This window comes from Drosophila elegans, unplaced genomic scaffold (genome assembly GCF_018152505.1).
Source record: "Drosophila elegans isolate 14027-0461.03 unplaced genomic scaffold, ASM1815250v1 contig_208, whole genome shotgun sequence".
Lineage (NCBI taxonomy): Eukaryota > Metazoa > Arthropoda > Insecta > Diptera > Drosophilidae > Drosophila > Drosophila elegans.
In genome coordinates, this window is record NW_024545578.1 from 14,382,811 (window position 1) to 14,407,183 (window position 24,373).

The 24,373-nt window shown below is 36.8% G+C and overlaps 2 protein-coding genes across 23 annotated transcripts in view; both read right to left on the bottom strand.

The window, feature by feature from the left end:
- LOC108150175 (sex determination protein fox-1) overlaps window positions 1-24,373 on the bottom strand; it is a 118,045-nt gene that overhangs the window by 92,274 nt on the left and 1,398 nt on the right. The window lies entirely within an intron of this gene.
- LOC108150178 (cytosol aminopeptidase) lies at window positions 13,724-15,783 on the bottom strand. The gene has a single exon (XM_017278167.2). The coding sequence runs from the start codon at window positions 15,516-15,518 to the stop codon at window positions 13,950-13,952; it is 1,569 nt and encodes a 522-aa protein (XP_017133656.1). The 5' UTR covers window positions 15,519-15,783; the 3' UTR covers window positions 13,724-13,949.

Sequence of the window (24,373 nt, forward strand, 5' to 3'; positions counted from 1 at the left end):
ACTTGGACCCCCGGGGAAAAAAACGAAGGCAATGCAATCCCAGTGGTAATTGTCTCGTTACTCGCTGCTTGTCGACAAACATTTCCCCCACACAGGCTCATGGACACGAGCTTCACTGTACCGAAGCACAAGCGGAAGTAGCTGCCAGCACCCTCCCATTATCACCCGCCTTTTCAGGAAAGGAACCCCATCGAAGCACCAGTTGGCTAATAATTTATTTACAGTTAACATTTTATAAGCCCAGGACGTCCACACACAGCCATTGAATGCGATTGGGACCCCTGGCTGCCATTTGATTTCACAAATATTTGCACTCAGCTTTTGCACTTTCATTTTTGCACATTTTCTCTTAGGGTTCATGGGTATTTTAGCCAGTTTCGCAAAAAATTATAAATATTTATCACAAATTAATCACCATATTTTTAAAAAAGGTTATTAAAGAATGAATTTAATCTCACATTTAATTTTTTACTTAAATATTAATAGTTATCTGGAATTAAATTCTTTTTAAAAATTTCTTTAACGTAAATATTTTATGTCTTTTACATATAAAAGTTTTGTAAGAAAACACTCTTTAGATTGTATGATCAACTTTTAATAAAAAGAGATTGGGTGCTTATAAATACCCTTCTATAATTCAGTTGTATGCCCTTGATAAAATGTATTGTTAATATTTAAATCAGGGTATTAGATCTTCGATTTAATTGATTTCCATCCTCTATCTTGTTTCTTTGGATTCCTGCAGACACCTGATTTTACCCACTTTCCTCATGATTTACCCCGCTTTCCCGTCAACAACCGCTGACAACTCTAGTGCGCCATTTGCCATTTCAGCGCTGATGTTAAGTGAAATATGCACAATTTCCGTTTACCATTTTATCCGAAGTGCGAGGGAGTGGGAAAGAAAGTTGGAGAAGGATATAAGGTAGAAATGTTGTTAGCAAATGTAGAATGCAGTTAACGCGGATGTCTCGATGTGTCTGTGTGCCACACATAAATGAATAAAAAGGGCATTCGGTTAACAGGATGTGCAGAAAGAACGGTGGAAAACAGAAAGCCACCCAAGAAGCAAGGCAACGCAACAGTAAAAGTTGCCATCAGTCGCTTTCAATAGCCATTAAGGTGGCTTTTCCCCACCCATTTTCACTCTTTTCCGATCCGTGAATGGAAATGCACTTCTACTGGCCATTCAAAGCAGACAAAGTTATGCTCGTTGCATTTGTTATAAATACCAGTAGACGACTGGCTTTTCTTTTATTTTCCTGTTCAACAAGCTCCACGTGAGTGTGGGAAAGTGAATGTGATTTGCATGGGTTTAACAAATTGAAGTTGTTGCGGATGGTGTTTTACAGTCATGGTTTGCTTATCGCACTGGAGTCCAACTGAAATTGTTGGCCAGGGAATTCGGAAGTCGATTTTTCCAACGCTGCCAAGTTGAATTCTTTTTGAATGCATGTAAAATCCTTACATTTCGGACTTACTTTAACTTTTGTTTTGTTTTCTTCTACCACTTTAAAAAAGCTGATTAAATTTTAACTAATTTTGTGCACATTATTTAAGTTGTTCAATTAAATTTGGAAAAATATTAAGTATAAATTATTGTCATAAAAAAATTAAATGTGAAATAAAATAAATTCTAAATGAATAAAATTAAAGTCTAGCTGTATTATAAATAGTAATTAATGTTACGGAATTAACGTTACGGAATCTTGTTTGAAAGCAAAAAATTCTCTAAAGTTATTTAATATCTCAAATGGAGTGGTCCTCAAAATATTTTGTGTGGCATACAAAAAATTTTCCCTTTCTACTTTATCCCTTAAACACTTCTTAGTTGTCGCCTTATTGTCAATTTCCAATTGGTTTTTGCTTAACGCAGTCAACTTTAATGGTCGAAGCCTTAAGTGCCCCAGAAATTGCATTTCATTTCATTGGTTTTCTGCAAGCGAAACGTGGAAACTTTGAAGGATTTCGCCTTTGGTGGCAAAGTTGCAAGTACATTTTTGCTTTTCTGATGAACTTTTGACTGGGTGCCTCCGTCTGGGACGCTTTATTTATTTATTTGTTTGTTTCGTTGCGTTTCTTTTCGTAATTTTTACTTTTTTTTTACTTTACGCGCATAAGGAAAAACTTTGGTTTTTTGCATTGTGCTGTTTGTTTGTTTGTTTGTTTTGTTTGTTCAGCACTGTTCCGTTTCGCTTTTCTCTGTTGGTTCTGCCGAGAAAGTCTCGAGCGAATAACCCAAGGTAACGCATAGAGCAACGGAACGCTTCGCTGTCACGCGTAAAATATTTCCATAAATTTCGCCCACTCATTGCATGCAACGTGACTTTAAGGAGAAAAGAAACACACTCTTGCATGTGCATTTCAATACAATTTATACATCATTTGCCTGTCAAAAAATAATATAATATACAAAATGATATTTGTAAATTCTGTAAAACAAAAATGAACTTTAACTTAATTCGCTGTAATAATTGTTTGCATTATAAATTGGTAAACAGACACGAACAAATTACGAGTTTTACATAAATCAACCTGTTATGAATAGATCTAGCAGTTGTCTCATGCATATTTATTATAATTTGTAGCTCATTAATGTGGCAAATTGAAATGAGGGGCTCAGAGTAATCGAAATTTTTTATTGTGATTGTACTTTGCAGCAGCTCTTAAAGGAAATTGTAGGCACTCACTTTTAAATTAAATTTTGAAGCCTTTAAACATGAGAAACATTACAAATTTAAATTTAAGCTTTTCCGTTTTTTTGTAGCTTTTGAACTTTGCATATTTTAATTACTTTTATTTGCTTTAGAGGTTATTCAATAGTTATTAGTCCTAACAATCCAGAATTTTAAAATGTATTAGCAAGTGGTTACTTAACCACTGTACTTCAACACTTCACAAAAGCATTTTTTGGCAACAAGTTTATGCTATGTTTTTCTTTTTCTCTGGGGTTTTGTTGTTTGTTTTATGCTTTTTAATATGGCGACTGCGGTGCTCGTAAATTTACGCAGCAAAATTGTTTGAAAACCATGGAGAACGGGAAAAACTCGGGGGAAGTTGGCTAGCACTCGTGCTTAGGGTGAACCCGCTGTGCCATTTGACAAGAAACCGAGTCACCCCAATGGAGCCAACTCCCTGCCAGCAGCTTCACTCACTTTATGACAATTTTTGCCCTCTGAAGCAGAGAAATTTTTGCACGCCTTACGTCGTTTAATGTTTGCTTAACCTTTGGCATTGAAGTGAAAAATGGTAGCTCGCTTTTTGGGGCCACATACGGAGTTTTATGAGTGATTTAATATGGGAAATTGTGCGAAAATGGGATGTGTGAAATTGAAAAGGGAAAAAGGGAAATTTAATATGGAAACTGAAGGAATCGCTAGACATTTTATGACAACAATAATGGCACAAGAGTTGCTCAGGGACCTTTTTTTAAATCGAAAAACTTGACAGAGAGATTGTATTATTTTACAAGTAATATAAAAAATCGAAAGCGATTATATTTATTGTGTATTTATCAATTAATCAATGTGTCAAAGAATATTTTGATCAATACACTTTAATTCATCTAATGCACAACTGAAAAGGTTACACACCAATATGGCGGATCTATGGGGCCCTTATTTTTATCCCAATTTCAATGTAGAACTTTTGTAAAATTTAACTAAAATCAAAGTTACAATGTTTTCCTACCGTCGTGTATTTTTTTTTAATATTCCTATGAAACTTGTGACAGTTTCTTCTTTGTTTGTCTCAGAATTTGGCTATAAACGAAATGAATCTTTTATTTTAACACAGCTGATGCTGCAGATTGGGTTTACTTCTTTATTGCTTCTGGCTTGATTTTTCCGTTTCTTGATTAGGGGAGGTATTTACCCATGGGAATTGCAGCTGATTGGTTTTGTGGGAGGTTTGTTTTTCGTATTTTTTTCCGGTTGTTTATCTCTGGCACAAAACGAGGAAATCGAAAAGCAAACCAGCAACGGATAATAAAAAAAAATTAAATTATCCTGGAGGTGCTATTTTAATTTGGAACTGTAGAGCAAAAAGGAAATAGACAAACTTAAGCAATTTTAATGGAAAATGCTTGGCACCTGGCCGGGGAATTTTTCGCTAATTTAGCCGCAAATATTTACGCAGAGAAGAACCGCGCGTTTTTCTTTTTTTTTTTTTTTGTTGGTGTTCTCAAACTTTGCCCATTAAAAACATTTGTTTGCGCATCAAATTAAACGCGTTGGCAAGCCAAGAATCGTTTCGGCTTGTCTTACCATTATAATTGAGAGAGTGGTGGTATTTTTGCGAATGAATGGGTGGGTGTTTTCCGCTTGCACTTACTCACACTGACGAAGTCTGCGGGCGAACTAAATTGAGGGAAAGCGGTTTTCCTCTGAGCCTGAGAGAGCGTATAACAGTTTTAAGGTTCGATTTTAGTCCCGGAAAACTCTCTCCACTGCTCTCTGCTTTGCTCTATCGTTGGCTTTGTTTACATTTACAAATTGCTGCGCAGGATTGAAACATTACAATTTGGTCAAATTTCAATTCATTTCGAAATACTCTTACATACTAGTTAAATTTTAATTTAATTTTTTTTTTATTACAATGTTTAAGATAGTCCAACAAAAAATACAAAATTTAATTTATACAATCAACTTTGTTTACACTAATTTATTTGTTTTGTAATATCAACTTTGTTATCTTTTTTAACTAGAAAAGAAAATCCGTTTTCAAGTTATTTTAAATAGAAGTACTACTGCCTTGAAAGGGTATGAAAACCTTTTCTTAATTTTTTTTTGCTTCCATTTTCCCAGCTTATTTGTTGTAGTTGGTAGCACAAGTTCGGCTGTGATGTTGTTGCTTCTGTTGGTTTTTGAGGTTTATCGCTTGGCGCATAAATCGTTTGTTGCCTGCAGCCAGTTGTTTGCTGGTGTTGTTTTTCATGTCAATTGCTTGACCTTCAATTAATTGCTCTGCTTTGCTGCCTGACATTGAAACAATTAACGGTCTCTTCCGTTTTCCCAGCACTTTTTTTTTCTTTTGGTGGCATTGATTGAGATGGAAAACTGCATTCAAAGGTCGATGGAGAGGGGGCGTTACTGTGGTAGTGCAAGCAATTAGTCTTTGTTCAGTGGATTGTTGCACTGACACCATTCGGTTCGTGATTTATATTGTGCAGGATGTCATAGGACTGACAAAAACTGTGAATGATTGGTGTAGCATACTTTTTAGCGCTAGTTTTGGTTTTAAAAAAAATGAAAATGAATAATGTACGTAAAAGTTGTGAATGTTTTTGTGATTTTAACTAATGAATAATAATTCTTTTTTCTGAGCACTTATATATGAAAAGGATATAATATTTTTAATGGATTTTTACGTTTCACTTCTCGTTTCTATAATAGTTCGACATCAATATATACCTCCTCTTTAATTAACAAATAGTTTAAAAATAACAAACTTCACTTAACTTGATTAATTTGCTAAAAAGTCAAGCATTTCTTTTAATCATTGAATTGATTTGTACGCTGTTTTCTTTGAAGTTCTGACCTTTTTTTATTTATTTACTTGATGACTTCCGATAAAAGGGAGGTTTTTAAGAGATTATTTAATATAGATTTTCCCATTTCCACATTTCAACAATAAAATCGCAGATATGTTGTCATTCATTCGTCCAATTTAAATAGCCTTTTAAAATCAGAAATGTTAACATTAAACCCACATATCCTAATATTTTTCATTTTATTTTGTGGAAGCACTCATAACTTAAATATATATAAAAATATGCATATTTTACTAGAAACCTTTTCAGTCATCGCATTGCAAACAACATGCGGTTGGTCAAACATGCTAAAAAAGGTGGACAGCCGACGGCAACAACGAAAATGGGGGCAACAAAAATTTTAAACGACAACCAAGAATATAAATTTTAGGGGATGGAAAGTGGAGTGACCAGAGGACGAACACATGTCACAATTTTGTGTAAAAAGCGTCTTAAAAATGTCCAAGCTGCGCTCTGTGACAAATTTTTTGGGTAACACAACACATAAATTTACTCGTAAGCTCGAGGATTTTCGTAACTGTGTGCGTGTTTTCAAGTTGAGAATCCTTGAAAATATGCAAATATCCATTTACATGAAATACTAAAAAAAAAAGGGACATAAGTGATGACAATTTGGCAAACATGAGTGGGAATAACAAGCAACTTTAAATTTACATACCGATGCATAAGTTGAAATATTATTGAGCTGAAAAAATGTTTTTATATTTTTTGCGGTAAAATGCAAAGTCAACAAACTCTTGAACGCAATCAATTGGTACAGAAATGCGAGACCGCAACGAATAACGAATAATTATAGGAAAATCCACTCGAAATTCCTTTTTAATTGAGTTGGCTGCAGCTGCGGCAGTTCATCATTAGAGAAAGGAACAACGAGAAAACGTAAAGAGTGGAGGAAAACTGATGAAGAAATTTTTTAGCTTGATTAAGAGGATATGCTATGAATATTTCGTTTTTCCTTCGCTCAAGAGGAAAATGGAGGAGCGCAGATTGAGTCTTAAAATGGAGAGCAAAATTTTGCACGGGCTGGCAGAAAATATGTCTTTAAATTACACAAACGTTTGCCTTTCGTTCCAGATTTAATTCAATTAATTTCCGCATAATTGTAAATGCTGGAAATTTTACAGATTAATTAAAAGACATTTTGGTCAAAAAGGGTTCAAAGAAGTAAATTAAATATACTTACGTAAATACCTACTTTCAATTTTATTTACCTAGCTAGCTTCAGGATTTATAAATATAATATATATACATTTATATAATATTTGCTTGCCAAATATTTTCCTTATTAAACCAAACCAAAAGAGATAAGAAAATATTGTAAATCAAATCCAAATTTAATTGGTTTCATTTTGCATCCTCAGTTAAGCAATTGCTTCTGCCTAAATGCTTGTCTTAAATAAATTCCAAGAAAACCCATTTTTGGTCTACCCATCGTATAATTTTTGTTTCTCTAGCTTTCAAATAAATATTTGCATATCTATGAAAGAGGAGGCAACAGAAAACAAGCAAGATACGAAATCAAATTATTGTTTTCTGTGGCAGAGATTCGGATTCATATTACTGCCGGCTACAAGAGAGACAATATTTGGCAACAAATTTTGGACAATGTCAGATGGCCGACGGCGTAAAATTTTAATTGGATCATCTGGAACAAAGAAACGAGCTGCTATACCGGGTGTCCATTGCATAGTATAAATATTTTTTGCCTCTGCCACATTATGAGGCACATCAAGCTAATGACTTTTCCTCTGGCCGACAATAGATAACCAGAGGTGGTGGAAAAATTTTGGGTGGGTGAAAAGGCGCCACTTTGAAGTGTCATAAATGGCACAGCAGCAACGGCGAGAAAAACAACGACCTCAGTGTAGTCAACATCACGAAAATCTCCCTCGGGGTAATTCACGTTTCTCTTTACACTGAAATGCGGCTAATTTCAACAGCAACAACAACATCAGCAATGCGGCGGGAAAATGTAATGGAAAAGATGAACAAAAGTTCTGTCTACGCCACCTCGCCAAAACGAAGCCAGTGGAAAACTGAGGGGAAAATGTGAAAAATACACCAGCAAGACAAAAAGAAAGCTTTGGCCATTTGAAAATAAATATGGTGCATCTTTATTAGGATTTATCACATTACCATTAGTCATGTAAATTTTTAATATAATTCAAGTTTGTTCTTACTATCGAAACATTTTATTGTTGAATGGTAAATTCAACTTTTATTCTAAACTTAAGATCCATTAAAAGATTTCTAGATATAGGTCCGTATCTTAATTTATCTATTTATTATCGATTAACGCAGATAAAAAATTTTGAACGCTAAACAATTTTTAAACAAAAAAATATTTTCTTTTTAAACTGACATTTTTAATTAAATTTTTATATTTTTATAGGCACATAAATTTATTCTGTCATGGTCGGTAATTTGCATTCGTTATTTTAACTATGCTAAAAAAAAATTGTATTTTGTGTTTTATGCCTACTTTCTTCAAGTTGAATTTATTTTTGGCTAAAAATTAAAGATTTAAACTTTCGTAAAATGGAAACTACTATTCCTTTGTATTTGAGAAAATAGATAACAACAGAAATATGAGAAAATTATGCAAACCAAGAGAGCTTCTTCGGATTAAGCTTTCTGCAGCCTCAGACCCTAAGTAGTCAAATTTATGGACCATTGTTGGTCTACGCTCGTGAAGTGAATAGACATTTTCAATTTGGCCATCGTGAAGGGGACAAGTTTTCGCTGTCAAATTTAGCTTGCCGGGACGACTGGAAACTTTTTGTGCGACGGCTTCCTGTCTGATCCTTGGACCGAGGAAAAGTCCGCCCGGGAGCAGAGCTGCATCCGGCGGACACGAATGCGACATTATTGCCAACTGCCATAAAATGGAGCATCCTCGAAAGCTGCATCAATTATGCAAGAAGATTGGCCAAGGGTGCCACTGAGAAACGGTCATCTTCTTGGCTAAATTTACATTTAATTTTCATTATTAATTATGCAATTATTCAAGGGGGCTTCGCAAACTTTGACCCTAAGCCAGATGTTTGCTCATCACGCGCGGGATGGGCAACCTGTTCTAGTTTATCATTTTGCAGAGGCCATTATGCCAATAAGCCAAATTGTTTATGGACTCACATTTTGGGTCGAAGGACGGAGCACTCTAAACAATGGGGGAATTTTCCTAGGAATCATTAATCACACGCCCCAAGCCTGTTTATATATCTACCACAAAGTACGCAGACAATAGCTCCCAGCCGAATATTAAGTTGCAGGCAAATTCCCGCAGAAATTTCACTCAGCTTATCACCCAAAAGCAAACGGAAATTTTCTTTCCACTTCGATGATAAATTCAAAAGGCATAAGCCTACGAATTGATAAGCCAATCGACTCCCAATCCCCCAACAATAGCCGTAGAGCACGTGCCCAACTATTTCCCCAATGCCTTTCAGGCATATGGCGCCGAAATCAGTTAGGGAGCAGGCCTGTTATTAATACGCCAATCAGCATAAGCAGCTGATGCGTTGATAATTTCCAGGGGCAAGAAAACCAGGGGAAAACACAAAGGCGAGGAACTAATTCGCAGACCTCTGAATCGTCAGTAGTCATAAATTTTTTCCCGGGGCTAAAGAAAGTTAAGGAAAAAATTGCACAAGAGTAGAACAGAACATTGCTTGAAATACACAAAGAAAATATGCAGTATTTTCTGTGAACCATTTGCTTAAAAAAACATGCAAAAACGATTGAGCAAACTAATTTAAATTGTATAAATTAGCATAAATATATGATAGCTTTATAGCCTAGTATAACTAATAAATACAGATACAATTTTATCCTAAAATATTTTTAAAAATGTTGTAAGTTTTGGTTTATGTTTCTGACTTCGCACTTGTTAGTTTTATTTTGTATGGACCTAGTGTTCAATTTTTTTATTTTATCTAATTTTTTTTTCTTGTGTAGAAAGAAAATACTGGTGGGATATGGGTAAAAAAAACTATATGGCCCGCCCCGCTTATCGCTAAAAGAAAATCAGCAAGCAAAACTACTGGCCCTACTGGAAGGTCTAGAGGAAAAAGCTGAAGGAAACAGGCGGAAGTGCTCGAAAATATATGTAAAGCCAAAAGAATGCCACTCTCTCTCTTCACAAAACACCCACAAACACACAAAAGGCCTGAGAGGAAGTGAAAGAAGGCAGAAGGACAAGCTTGCGTTGTGGGTTTCCATAGAGAAGAGGACACGGGGAGAGCAAGGATAAATAACAGATGAGCAAAGGGTGTCAGCTTTGCTGCTCCACGTCAGCTCAGGGGAAAACGGGGAACTGAGTGAAAGGAGCGGGTAAATTGGGTTCGTTGCTTATTGAATGTACAACATTGGAGCAAACACTAGAAGGAGATCCAAAACATGATGGAAACACAGGCGACACAAAAATTAGGGCCATAATTATGCATTTAAAAAAATTTTTTCAGAAGTCGTAAAAACAAATACTTTTTCGGACAGAAAATTTTTATAAACTTTCATGACAGATATAAGTCAAACCATCTTAAAGTTTTAAAAAAAAATTAAATTGTTTTTTATATTAAATTGAATTTAAGATAATTGCTTAAGCTTTAAAGTTTTTAAAATATTGTAGTTATGTAAAAACCCTAGGTATAAGACACTTTAATATTCGTAGTGCTCCTAATTATTTTTAATTACACACTTAAATATTCAAAGATCTACTAATTATTTTAAATTACATAAATTTATAATAATAAATGTTTACAAGCATTTATAAATATTCCAATAATGTTTCAGAAAAGATCTTCAACTTTTCTTTTGTCGCCTGGCAACAAAAAATACCTAAAACGAAAGTGAATAAAAAAGTACTCGTGTCGAATTGTCCGCAGGATATTCTTGAGCATCGCCGACAGTTGCAACTCTTGGTGAAATTTTGCCAAATACATTGACTGTGAGAACGTCATGAATATTAAATTGCGATTATTGCCACTGGCAATGTGAAGTCGTCTGACTTGGCAACGTTTGGTGGCACTTGGGTTTGAGTTTTCCGGCGTGTTTGGGCAGATGTTTCCACTAGTAAGCCAAAACCAAGGCCCCTTCAAGGCATCTCGATTTGGACGGACAATCGTTGAGCTTAATTAAATGCACTTTAATTAAGTCGGTTAATAACCGAAACCTTTAAACAATGTCAAATGCATATGTGGTTTTGAAATCCATCCATAGCTTCCGTTTTTGCCCACATATGTTAGAGTGTGTTGGCTTCTCTCTATCTCTCTATTTGATTGATTGGACGAGATGTTGGGGGCGAATAAGTGGGCGTGACAGTGGGAAGTGGCAAAGAAAAAATTGACTCGATGCTTTCAGCTTGATGTGATTGAGAATTTGATTTATTGGCAGCAAACTAAGTTTGGCCAACGTCAAAAGCAGTCGACCGGATGGATATTGATACTATGCTTTTTGACATGCAAAAATACACCGAAAAATAAAGGTAGATTTAATTGAAGCGCCATTCTTTAAATTTTAGAATATTGTTTTTTGCCATCAGTGTAATCACTTGAATATGAATCTGAGCGATCAAGAGCATCAGACTAGCGTGGAAATTTCTAGCTGAAAGTTCGATTTAGATGTCAGGCCCGTAAGCCCCACATTTCACTTCATATTCGTTTTAACAATATAGTACAACCGATCACCAAAATCCAGAATTTGAATTTATTTTTTTCGGTAGGAATTGTTTGTAATTAATATGTATCGAAATCTTTTGTATATTTTTCCGCTAATTGTGAATCGGTTGCCCCCTGCCGTCGTCAAACAAATGGTTGTTCGAAAGGATTCCAGCCAGACCACAAGGTTGTATCGGCCAGCAGATATAGCTGGGAATAACATCAAGAGTTCCTGGGCATTTCGTATTAATCAGTTTGGGATTCGCAAGCCCGAAGACCTTTTGAAGAACTGATAAAGCAATCGAAACAATTCGGAAATAAGGCGATTTCTACTCTGCTAACGACTTTCTAACATTCACAAGGACATCATTAATAGACTTTTGTGTTTTTTGGTGTTGTTCCTAAGAAATGTGGACTATATTACTAGTGTCTAATAATTAAGAATGATTTTTAAATAATATGGCGCTGTCACAAATTAAATAACTTGTTTTGTTTTTACATTTACAGGATATTTCTGTTTTTTCTTCAATTTGTACAACATTTTTAACCACAAAATGCTTTCTGATTAATTTTACTTTTGTGGTCCATGCATAAATTTATTGCAATCAATCTGCAAGTGAAGTGAAACGAGCTGCAAAACTTTGATCAAGTTATCTGATGTGAAAAACTTTTTCCTCTTCGTAATTAAAAGGAGAAAAGTAAGAAATAAAAAGCTGTGAAAAAGTGTGAGCCAGAGCAAATCAAATTAAAAAGTTACATGCTACACACACACACACACACACTCAGTCGCTCCTTCGACATAACCCACTTTTGCAGCATTATGATCCTGGCTAGACTACCTCTTTTTTTTCCACTCGTTTTGCCACATTTTTCCTAGCCACTCACATATGATGGGGTAATATCCTAAGCCCATTGGGTTCCTTTGGCTTTTGTGGCTCAAGTTCGAAGGAGGCTTTGTCGTCGGAAGACTGTAATTGAATTTGGCCTTTTGTTGACAAACAAATTATTCTTGACTTAACCTGTGGGGTCGTAAAAGTGTAAAGTAAATTATGTTAATTTTTCGTTGTACTTTTGGCACTTTTGCAGCATAAATGTGAATTTAATTCGGTTTACGTACGATCCAATATATTTAATGGCAGCCAATACGCCCGCACATGGAAAACGAAATAAATTGAAAACGTTGTGGCCAGGACGTGTGGCCAGAGCAAAGGACCAAGGACACTGGACCAAAGACCAAGGATTCTCGCATAAGCGGATATCTATAGATAAACGTCCGACGGTCGCGTGTGTAGCAGTAACTGCCGCCCACTGGATAATGACGAAAATGGTTAATATCCGTTCACATGGAAAAATGCGATCTTACATAAAAAAAAAGTATACATAAAAGACCATCTCGAGCAGTGTCGTTCGTTTATTGTTCGCAAGAATGCTTGTGTAAACGGAAAAGTATTTTAATGAAATTTTAAATGCCAATCAATGGAAAATCGGTATAAGCCGACAGAAAGGATGCCGAAACTTCCGCGTTGCTTTCATTTTATTCTTCGACGAGTACAAATACTTTTAATTGGCATTTCGAATCGCACATTAACCGATTGTCGCGTTTCCATTTGCCAGCAAAAAAAAGTAAAAAGCATTCAATTACAATCGTGGCTTGCGAAGACGAAAAACCGATTAGTTGTTGAAAATTTGGTTCTTCTTTGGCTATCATAAATCTTAACTCAGAAAAATATTGTTTTTCGAGAAAATATAACTCGAACTTTTTCAATCAGTTACATAACATTAAAAAGCAGATATCCTGTATTAAATGGCATGCAGAGTTTGGTTAGTTAACTTTTAAGTTATTTTCCTCATAAATTACTCTTTGTTTAAGTGGATAATAATTTAAAACCCAATTTAAATTATATCTTTATTGTGGCAAATTTTATAACAAGAAAAGGGCCAGCTTTAATATCCAGCCCTAGTGTGTGTTGAAAGTACCACCTGGTCCTTTTCCAACCGCAGGATACACAAGGACTGGCACACATATCGTTGTTGCCGTTGCCATTACCCTGCTCGGTTATTTATGATAATTCAAAGTAATATCCTGGAGCAATTTCATCAACAAAGACACGGGCAAGGTGGCGTGCTTATGTGGAAATGCAAATATCCTTTTGCCAGCCAAGGATGCGCTCGACCCTCAGACCTTCATTCCACTCATAGCAATGTGTCGAAGGAGGCCTTTCGAAATGGCTAAAACGTGTCAAATGTGTGGAAATTGGGAAAATTTGTTGGTCTAATTGGGGGGAAAACGTGTGCTAGGATAGCTATTACCCGCATTTTGGGTCTTTAATTTAAACAAAATGGCAGGTGTGCCTTTCCAACTTTAATCAAAAGGGAATTTGATTTTTTTAGAACATGAAGAGATTTGAAAATAACATTTTCCCATCCTTGTTTCATTGAAACCGTTCTTTGTTCTAATGATAAAATGTGCAAAATCTCAGAAATAAGTGGCAGTCTTCTTACATTAAACTAGAAAGTATTTGATTATTGTGATATTTATTTTATAACAAAAATAAAATTCCTCTGCCAACATAAAATTTTGTACAACTTCGGACATTTCACAGAAATCGCTGAACATACGCCACTCCACAAGGACTCGTTCGATACATATACCAGTAAAATTGTTTGCAGTGCGTTCAATTGCACTGCATTTTGATTCGATTCAATTCCGGTCGGTTCCTGCCGACTGCATCTTAAATCCGACTTCACTTTTGGTTGGCGGGACAGGCCATTTGGTAGAGGAACTGCACCAGGGTGCGAGTGGGCCGCCCCGTCATGTATTTTCTGGTCAGATATGGTATCAGACCGTACTTAGTCAGCATGCCAGTGCCCCGGGTGTCCAGATGGGCCCAATCCACGCAGGGAACCAGTTCGTGGAGAACGGCAGCCGCCAAACAGGAACTCGCCAGTCCTCGGCCATCGTTGCTGATGTCGTAGCCCCTTTCATCGGTGATCTGTTTCTTATAATAGTTCCATAGTGGCATACGCCACACCCGATCGCCAGTTAGGGCGCCCGCCGATTGGAACTGCTTCCAGATGTAGTGGGAATTGGAGAATATGCCCGTGGCACCGCCGCCAAAAGCCTTCGTCACGCCCTTACCCAAGGTGGCCACATCCACCACCAGGCGGGGCTTGTACGTGGACTGTCCGTAGAGCATGGGATCCGCCATTACCACCACACCAGCCTTGTCCAGATCCCTGACAGCCAGGGACTTGTTATTCATCAGGGTGACTACATCGCCCGGCTTGCAGGCCATTCCCGAGGGCATATTCTCGCACAACGGGATGATGCAGCAGACATTGATGGGCAGGGATAGCGCCGCACAGCATCGCATCATGGCCACACAAGATGCTGCTCCCGACATGCACGCCCGGTACTCATCCATTCCCTTGCATTCCCTTAGATTTATGGCGCCCGAATTGAAGGTAATGCCCTTGCCCAGGAACAAAATCGGCTTGTCCTCCGGATTGGTGCCGCAGTAGGTGATCTCCATCAGGACTGGCGGCTCACAGCTGCCCTTGGCGATCATTAGGAATGAGTGCAATCGCTGCTGTTCAATCCACTCCATGGTACGGATCTCCACGGTGATGCCACAGGGACACAGAGCGTCCACGGTGGCCTGGGCGAAAAGAGTGGGCGTCATACAGCACGCAGGTGTATCGCACATCCGGCGTGCCAAATTCTGGGCCTCCGCCTTGAAGACTCCCCGAGTCCAACCATCGTAGTCGGGGGATTCGAACAGCTCCAGCTTGGGGATGTGAGGGGGTTTCCGCTTGGAGTTCAGGTCGCAATACCGCCAAATGGCCAGCACGGCACCCTCGGCCGCCTGTTCGGCATAGTCCATGCCATCGACAAAGACCTCCGAGCAGCCGATCTCCTGCAGCGATCGAGCTCCAATTCCGGCGGCCACACGCACATTCTCCATGCCCTCGTCGAGCATTTCCAGTTCGTTGAAGCCGATGCCCTCGAGGCCGACGCCAACCACGGCCAGACTGCGAAACTCCGGATCAATGTTGTTGAACACCTTGCCCCTGCCCAAGCGACCCGTGATTTTGGTCTCACAGATCAGCTCCGCTAACTTTCCTTGCAGACGATCGTTGACCTTCTCGCCAGCTGGCGTCAGCTTGGGATCCTTGTCGCCCTCCTTCTGATACAGTCCAATCACCAGACCCTTCGACACCTTCTGTTCCCCGCCGCAGGCATTTCGGACTTGGATCACATGCGGCAGGCGACTCTGCACAACGGTCTTCACAACATTTCGCAGCTTGTTCATGTTACTTTGTTATCTATCTGCTTGCTCCGACCAATTTAGTTACGACTGCAAATTTTTTGTGCACAAAATGAAAATAATTGTTTTTTTTGCCTTTCGTTAATTGATGTATTCGGAATCGATTGTTAAAAACAGCTATATGACAATTCACGAACATGAAAGACGGGTCACGAAAAACAACAAATAATTTTGATGAAAAAATTATGTTTTTTTCTATGTTTTCCAAACCGGACTAAGCACACAACACATTCAGAGTAATGTTTAAACTGAGGTTTCGTTGGGTTCCCATCAGGGTAAACAATTTTATCATTTGGAAGTTCGTTTCAAGGGCTGCTTCATCCTTTGTTCCCTTTGGTCCCTTTTTCGAGAATCTTCGGAATTTGAAAAGAATGTGGTTTTTTTTAAAGATAGTAGCTGCAAACCTTGATTAACTTAATATGAAATATAAACCCCATTGCAAGCCCCACAGCAGATTATTTAATACATATCTGACCCAGCTCTTCTTGATTATTATATATAAAATAAAAAAAAAATTGTAAAACCCTTTAGACATTTTCTTACTTTTCTTCCTTAAGAAAAGCGTACATTTTAACCTTTACTGTTTAACAAGGTTTACTTTCTTCCCGGAATATTCATTTATACTCATTATGTTAATAATCTGCTTGCTATTCAAGTAAAGAGATTGAATCAAAATGGCAGCTGTTTCCTGAATAATGCTCGACCACATTGCATAATTTTAGGTACAACTAATGGAGTCCAAATGATTTAAGCGGCTAATTAAACGCGAAACTTATCCCATCTGTTAATTTATGCAAATGGTCTGCTTTGATTATCTGGTTGATTAACAGCTTTAAATCGCATTCTATTCGTTTTTCGTTAGCGCAACAGCTGCCAAATTAATAAGCTGCATAACCACAAAAAAGTCGAAAGTTGAAGTAAATACTTTGCTTATTTTAATTAGAATAAATGACTATTTAAATATGCTAGAAATCTACTAATTTTAAAATATGCTAAAATCGTGTTCTAACTTGCTAAGGAAACCATATATAGATCCACAACAACGAATTTAATAACATATCCTCGTGTGAACTTTTTAAATCCCATAAATTAACTAGTTTAACAAAGTCAGTAGCAAATCCCACGAAAACTTTTCCTATAATCGAATAGAAAACCACTTTTTCAAAGCACTTTTGACGCTTTCGTGGAATCTTAAGCGATTCGCATAACTGTAACCCAAAACAAGAGGATACAACAAAATGTAAGTCTATCTCTAAGCTCAACACAGTTTTCCCTTAAAGTTGCCCTTATTTTTGTTGGGGTTTTGAAGAACTTTTCGGCTTTTGGTGAATCTGCAGGATGCCGCTCCGCCGGAACCATGTCATAAAATGGTGTTGATGGTATCTGTCTGAGTGTGGGTCCGTATGTGAAACCCGTATGTGTCTATATACGAGGGTATTTCTGTATTAGTGTTGACAACATTTGCTGCCAACAATTTCATTACCGCCACATTTAAAGTTTTGCCAAGCGCACATTGAAAATGAGACAGCAGAAGATACATGTCCGCCTAGATAGTGACACTTAGAAAAATAAATATAATAACTAAGGACAACATTCCGAAAAAAAAACAAAGTTGATTTAATTGTAATAATAATAATAATATAAAAATGAGATTGGTCACATTGAAAACGATACAATTTAATACTTGGTGACATTTTGCGATATCTCAAAAATAGCAAAAGAAAACTTATAACTAGTAAGCTGTCCATTGATTTTCGAAATCGAATTTATTTTCCCCGGTGCACCTGTATGTTTGTCCTAGCTAAAACTCGCGTTCAACTCTCGCTTATGACTTAGCCCCGGCAGTCGGTGCTGTTTCTATTTGTACAGCAGTCAGGCCATCCATATCCAGCCCGGGATCCCGAGCCCTGAACTCTGCCCTCTGAAATCCACTGGAGAGCCTGAGCTCGTTATAAATGGAAAACTTTGGCTGCTTTCTCAAGTGGTTTTTCTCTACGGTATTTTTTTTTTTTTGGCTGTTGCTTTCAGCTTTGCAGTTCACATTTGATTCGGAAAAGTTTTTTGCGCTTGTTTATTTTACTTTTTAATGAGAGAGACATGTCGGAAAATCGAGATCGCATGTCCCTCGTATTTGACGATTAGCCATGTGAAATGGTTGGTCAAGTTTCGCATTTTCGTGGAAGGAACAACTTTTCTGCCCCTAAATGTAGTCGGGTGATTTTCATGCCGGACCAAGTTCCTGGAAAAGTTTCACGATGGATGGCGGTGAACGGAGTGTGGAAATTTGTCAAGTGGCAATTTCAACCGGTGGTATGTGTCTGTGCAACAGTTGAACTCACATTCCTCTCATCACAACGAGAAGTAGTAGGATGTGATATCTACTTGTCTGCCAGTCTGCATAATATTGATTACCCCAGCTGGGGCTTTCTATTTTGAATGACTCCCGGCGGGACGACTTATCCACTTATCCTTAGTTCGATTCTAGTCCTTTGGCAATCTTCAATCTCACTCTCTAGTGACTGACGACTGACGACTGGATAACACACAATTTCGAGTGTTTTTAATTTCTACTTTCCTTTGCCGAGTGCGATAGCCGGGGGTATCGAAAGTCAGTGAAGGACCATCATCTGGCATTTGAACACTGGTCTTCTCTTGTTTCTCTGCTGCCCTTCTGCCCATTTGCGTTCATTTGTTTGCTATTGAATGTGGAGCAACTTGTGTTTGCCTTTTTATTGAAAGTTGCAATCAAATGATTGCAGTATTTGTCAGTGCCATCGACCCGCATTTTATTTTTTTCTTGTATATCCCAATTTTGCGGCTTTTTCTCATCTCCATTTATTGGTTAGATATTTTTGTTGACGGCTTTGCTAGTCAACGGACAGAAACAGGTCACCGATTTTTTTTTTTTTGAAAATAGCCTTCTTTTAGGTTATCTAAACAAATGTTTTATAATGCCATTTATATATTAGGTATTCATGTTTATTTTGAAATATTTTGCTCTTTTTACATTTAATCGAAAAAGTTAGTTTGGGCTATATTAAAATAATAATAAATTTTAAAACCCCAAACTTTTTGACATATATATTTTTTTTAAGGGTTTTAAATTTTGTTTTTCAAAAGACCACTATCAAGTTTGCAGTCAAGCCAAAGTTCACTGGTCCATTTTCCTAATAGAACTACATATATGCAGTCTCATTCATTTCCTCCCAATTCCCTTCTAATTGCCTAATAAATCGGTTAGGCAAACTTTCTGCTGAGCTGCTTAGTCCGAATTTGCAAAAGCTATTTCTCTTTTTATCTCGCTCGACTAAAGTTTGGCAAATTCCAAGCAAATATATAAATAATTGAGTTATTTGAGGAAGGGCGGGTAAGGAAATTGGCAGAAACGAAATGTGCTCATCACTTAAATTGAAGGCAAATATGTAGTTCGATTTCCCCCTTCTGATTTTCCATCAGAGTCAAATTGAAAAGTTGCAGCTCTCGAACGAATTTGCCAGAGGTTCTCAATGAAAAAAAAAGGACGAGAAAATGGCATCAGCAGCCAAGGCAAAATCCTGGCTAACACATGAATGTGTGCCAAAGTGTGGGTGTGTTAGTCACAGTAATCTGCAGGCCAAAGGGAATGATTTCCCCCTTTGGATGGCAATCAAAAAGTCATCCAGCCTTGTGTGCATGCCTTTGATTTTTTAATTGAAGATTAAAGTTAATTGAAATTCATCATTAGTCTGATTGTTTCAGACAACGGGCGTGCAATATTTTCCTTTCATTTCCCTAGCATTTATCAATTTGCACTGTTCTCGCATAAGCCGATTATGGGCAAGGCCAAAACGAAAGCAACCAATATGCCGGAGGAATTTCGTTTGGTCACGATAGCCCCAAGAAAAATGGGTCATGGCGAAAATCTACTTGTCAGCAACTTTTCAAACAGAGAGTCTGCGAACGAGACGCCGAGCCCCAAGATTGAGTGAGACTAAAAATGAGACCAATTAATTTAAGAAGCTCTGACAATCAGCATCTGTTGGTTTCTGGGTGGCACTTGGGGAAAATCTGTCGTCTGGTATTCAAATCTCTATGAAATATTAATAAAATGTTAAAAGCTTAAAATAAATTAATCCTTTGCCACTAAAATGGAGGTCATAAAAATATATACAAATATAAATATAATTATTATGTTAATACTACAAAATTTAAAAATTTGCGTGTATTTTAACAATTTTTTACCCCTCATTTATTATGTCCCTTACTGGCTGTCTGCCTAATGAAAACTGAAAAGAATGCAATATGTATAACTTAGTGGCGATAAGTGGAGAGTCTGTCTTTTGGGCAGTGCAGCGGAAAACGCACTGACATTTATTAATGTTAACGCATCAAGAACAATCGCTCCGCCCAATTGAGTGGGCGTGGCAGTAGCTGAACAAGTGGAATTAAATACGCATTTGCCCTGTCAGCTTCACAGTGAGCCAAAGTGACTTTGAAGAGCGCGTCATAAAAGTTTGTGAAAGTCTCGGATGGGTGGATGAGGTTGGATGAAGAGATCTACCCTGATGCCACCCTGAAGATAAAAAAAATGTTAAGGTGCCGGGACGCAATATGAAAATGACATTAAAACGACAAAAGAATCACCCTAGTTAAAATAAAATAAAAAAAAGCTAGAGAGGTTCTCGAGTTATTTAAGTGGATTGAAGAGGCAATCGCTGGTATTTACTTACCTCTCTTAAATCTCTCTGCAAGGCTCAATCACGACAGATAAGGGCAATCATTTCCAAGTTTGGAACTGCAGAACTAAACCGATTTGCTGGTTAAGCACTACTCAGCATAACTAAATGATAGAAATTTATGAATGTCAAATGACGGGGGTTGAATAGATCTTAAGGGTGGTAAAAGAAAAAAACAGAAGAGAATGAAATGAAATGAGGTATGCTTTGATCTATTTCGTCTTAAGAGACCAAAATATTTTCCTTTACGAATTTTTAAGACCAAGTTCAAAGCTTAAACTTCAAGCACAGATATATTTCGTAAGAAAAAATTTCTAACATGGAATGAACCTCTCACCTTAGCCTACATTTCGATATTTATTTGTAGGTTTATGAAATTAAGAACTAAATTATATACTTAAGCCTTACTGAACGAATGTAAAGTGATTTTGAGTTTTAAAAGGTTAATTACGAAATACTTTTTCAAGTTACTACTTTTTATGAAACTTTTGAAAAAGTTTGACTACAACTTTTGCGTTATTTTGAACCCACATTTCGCATCCCTTTCGTTGACGTTTCCCTTTAAAGGCTCAACAATATTTCAACCTGTTCGTTATTCTTCCGCTCCTTTTTTTTCCACAAAAAATGATAAAAAGTGCAACTGTGCACCCCGGGCTACCTAATCCCATGCATGTTGATCCTGCTAACATAACTCATCATTTTATTTGTAGTTTTTGCGCTGCCTTTTTTCATTTGGCGCCAGTGGCAATTTGACGCGCAAAATAACTAAATCAGAAAAATAAAAAGTTTTTTAAAAGGTTTATTTTTTTTTTGTCCTGTGGCCACACAACTTGTGGAAATAAAGCAAAAGAACAGAAATGCAGAAAACCAGAACAGCAGCGCCCAAAAGTCTGCAATTGTTAAACTGTTATATGGCCAACAAATGTCCAAGACGACAGCATCATAGAAAGTGTGCTACGAGAAAGGATAAAGGGCGCATGATCAGGGAGAGCGAAAGAGCTGTAAGATGAAAGGGCGGATGCAATGGACACCAACAACAGTTAAACTGTATGCGAAGCAACAAAAACAACAGCAAAAGGCCATGGGCTTAGGCCAAAAAACGTAACAACAGCCTGACCTTCACCATTACCGCATTTTTTCCTTTTTTTTTTAAGCATCAGAAAAAGTTTTGTGTGTGTATGTGTGTGTTACTAAGTGGGGGTGTGTGTTTGGTATCTGCTTTTGTTGGCTTAAATATTTTTTCGCTAAATGGAGCAGCAGAAGCAGCAAGAACGTCATTGTGACGGCATTGATACGCGGCAGTAGTACCACACGGCGTATACTTAATGGGTGCGTGTATATACACTTAACAAAATATTGATGAAAAAAAAAACCAGCGTAAAGATAAAACCTAATTAGATTCGAACATTTCTATTCAAAATTCGTTTAATCCAAGAAATCTGAAAAAACTAAAACAGATTTTAAGTAAACAAAAATTTTTTAGAATAAATTTACAAAGCTTTTTATTGTTAATATAGATGAACGGAAAGCTTTTACAACTTCCTTATCATTAAAAAAAAAAATTTCGTTTAAATTAAGCAACTTTAAGATTTTTCATTATGTTATATAATAACTACATCTTTAACATTAAACATTCTTTAATTAAACTATTTCTTTCTTTTTATACTACCATCTTTTTTTGAGTGTTTTTGGTGCGCTTGTATCGAAGCTTTCATAATGATGCCAAAGATCTAATGAGTTTGTTAACCCAAAAGCTCGATATGGCAAGCAATTTATCTCGCGCACACAAATCGTTCTCAACCAATGATTGAAATTTTGAGGAATTTTCAAATCGATTTGCTGATTCTGCGATTTGAATGCTACATTCACTATGTGTTGGTTCAACAATTTTCGATGTCATTCGTTTTGGCATCGCTGGAAATATGCTGGGCATGATTGATGACATGTCTGATTGAATCGGGGTTTCGTCAAAGTGCCTAAAAGATAGATGGTTCACAATGTCAAGAGCCAGAAGGACTTGCAGCAGGTGGCGGTTGCCAGAACGTAAGTATCCTTCGCTAAGCGGATTTCAGCCAGTACCACCATCATCTACAAAAGGAGTTGATTTTTTTTTGTTTTTTTTTTTTGTTGGTTTTTTTATGTGGTCTGCGTGTGCGGAAAGTTTACTGTTTTTGAGTGGAAAAGAACTTAAGTAGGATTTTTCCATTCTCCGTTTTGCATGGTAATGCAATGGGGAAAATGGAAAAGAGAAGCATTTAATCAAGTTTATGTGGAATAAATTATATTTATACGCTTTTCCTTGAAATAATGTCTTCGAAAATGCCATTAGGCTTATTAGAAAAGGGAAAAAGAGATGAAAATGAAAAAAAAACGACCCAAAGAAGTCAAAGCGATTAAGATGGATTATGCCCGTAACTGGAGAGCCAATAAAGTGGGAGTAAGAAAACCTAAAATGTGTTAAAATTCTTTTTCACTTAATAAATATAAACATTTTAAAACATGTCGTCTACAATTAAAGGGTAGTAGTGCATTAGGTGATTAATTTTGCCCGGTAGCTTTAAATAAAATATATAAATAAAAATTCAATTTGAAATTATTCAATCTCCGAAAAATACAAACCACATTTTTGTACAAATATATTGTGACTAAAATACCCACAAATTGCTTGCTCATAAAATCACAGAAATACATTTTGAACATAAATTCCTTTCGTATTTTATTGAAATTCTGTGAAAAACTTATGCACAAGTTCTTTTTGGGGGGAAACGAGCTGGTTGAATGAAAAATATCATTTTGCATACTGTCCGAAGTAAATTGTACAAGTTTTGTGCAAAAATGTGCTGTCGGAAGTATGCAGAAAATAAGAAACCATATGCCACCCAACATCCATCCGCCACCCAAAAAAATGTGTGTATTCTCATGTAAATAACTACAAATGGAGCTGTTGAGAAATAGTTGACAATAAAGTTTATCATTGGTTGGCTAAGCAAGTCAAGGTTCAAAGTTTTAAATGTAATTGCTTTTTATACCAAATTATTGTGCAAGTTTTTCTTTTCTTAGTCCATATATGTGACGGTGTCACGTTTTCGACCCTTGATTTATGACCCACAATTTTCGAGGCTCGTTGTGAAAAAATGAAAAACTTTTTGGTGGGTCAATGTGAAAAGAAGTCAAACAATAATAAGCAAACAAAACTTTTATTTTGTGTGCCATGTCTTCATTGTTCTCATTTGTTGTTCAATTTCCAGCTTTTCTTCTTTCTTTTGACAGTTTTGGATCGACCTTAGGTGGACTTTTTAATTGTTGCTCTTTTTTGCCGTTTTCTTGTCTTTTTTCTTGCAAACAATTTGACATATCCATTGATAAAAATTGGCATACTACATTTTGTTTTCTCAATTTTAAAATTTGACAAATTGTAAAGTAGGTATAAGAAATATAAATTGTTAATTATGTAGAAATAAACATTTAGAACATGATTTAGATATTAGTTATGATTTTAGATAAAGCGATTTGATTATCTTGTTTTTTCTTTTTTTTTAGAATATTCTAGAGTTAATTCTTAATTCTAAGTTAAATAATTTGTAAGGCCATCGTTTTTATTTTTATCTTTTTCCATAAACTAAAAACAGTTGAGTATTTAGCAAAGTACTTAAATGTTGGGAGTCTCATTTTTCGCATTCATATTTTTCCCTCAACTTTTATCCTGCTGATGACGGAAGTCTCAAAGTGACAGACAATTTTAGCGTTAACAAGAATAACAGCAGCCGCAGACTGCAGTGATGGAAACTTTAGCCACATGTGCGCAAATATTTTTCCTTTTTTCTGGCTTCTTTTCGCCCCCATTGCCTCAGTCAGCATAATAATGAATCCTGGTTCCTGGAATCCTGCAATCCTTGCCATTATCAACATCAGGCAACTACCTATGGAATTGCTCTGAGCACTCGCTTAGCTTCCTCGCCACGCTTTGTTGGCTGTAGCAATTTTACAATTGACTGTTTCCACAGTTTCTAAATGGGGAAACTCCCCATTTGCGCTGCGAAAGTCTTCTGTTTAAAGCAGAAAGGGGTTGTGAAATGGGTGGGTTAGTAAAACGCATGACTTGTTTTACGCATTATTTACTTAGTT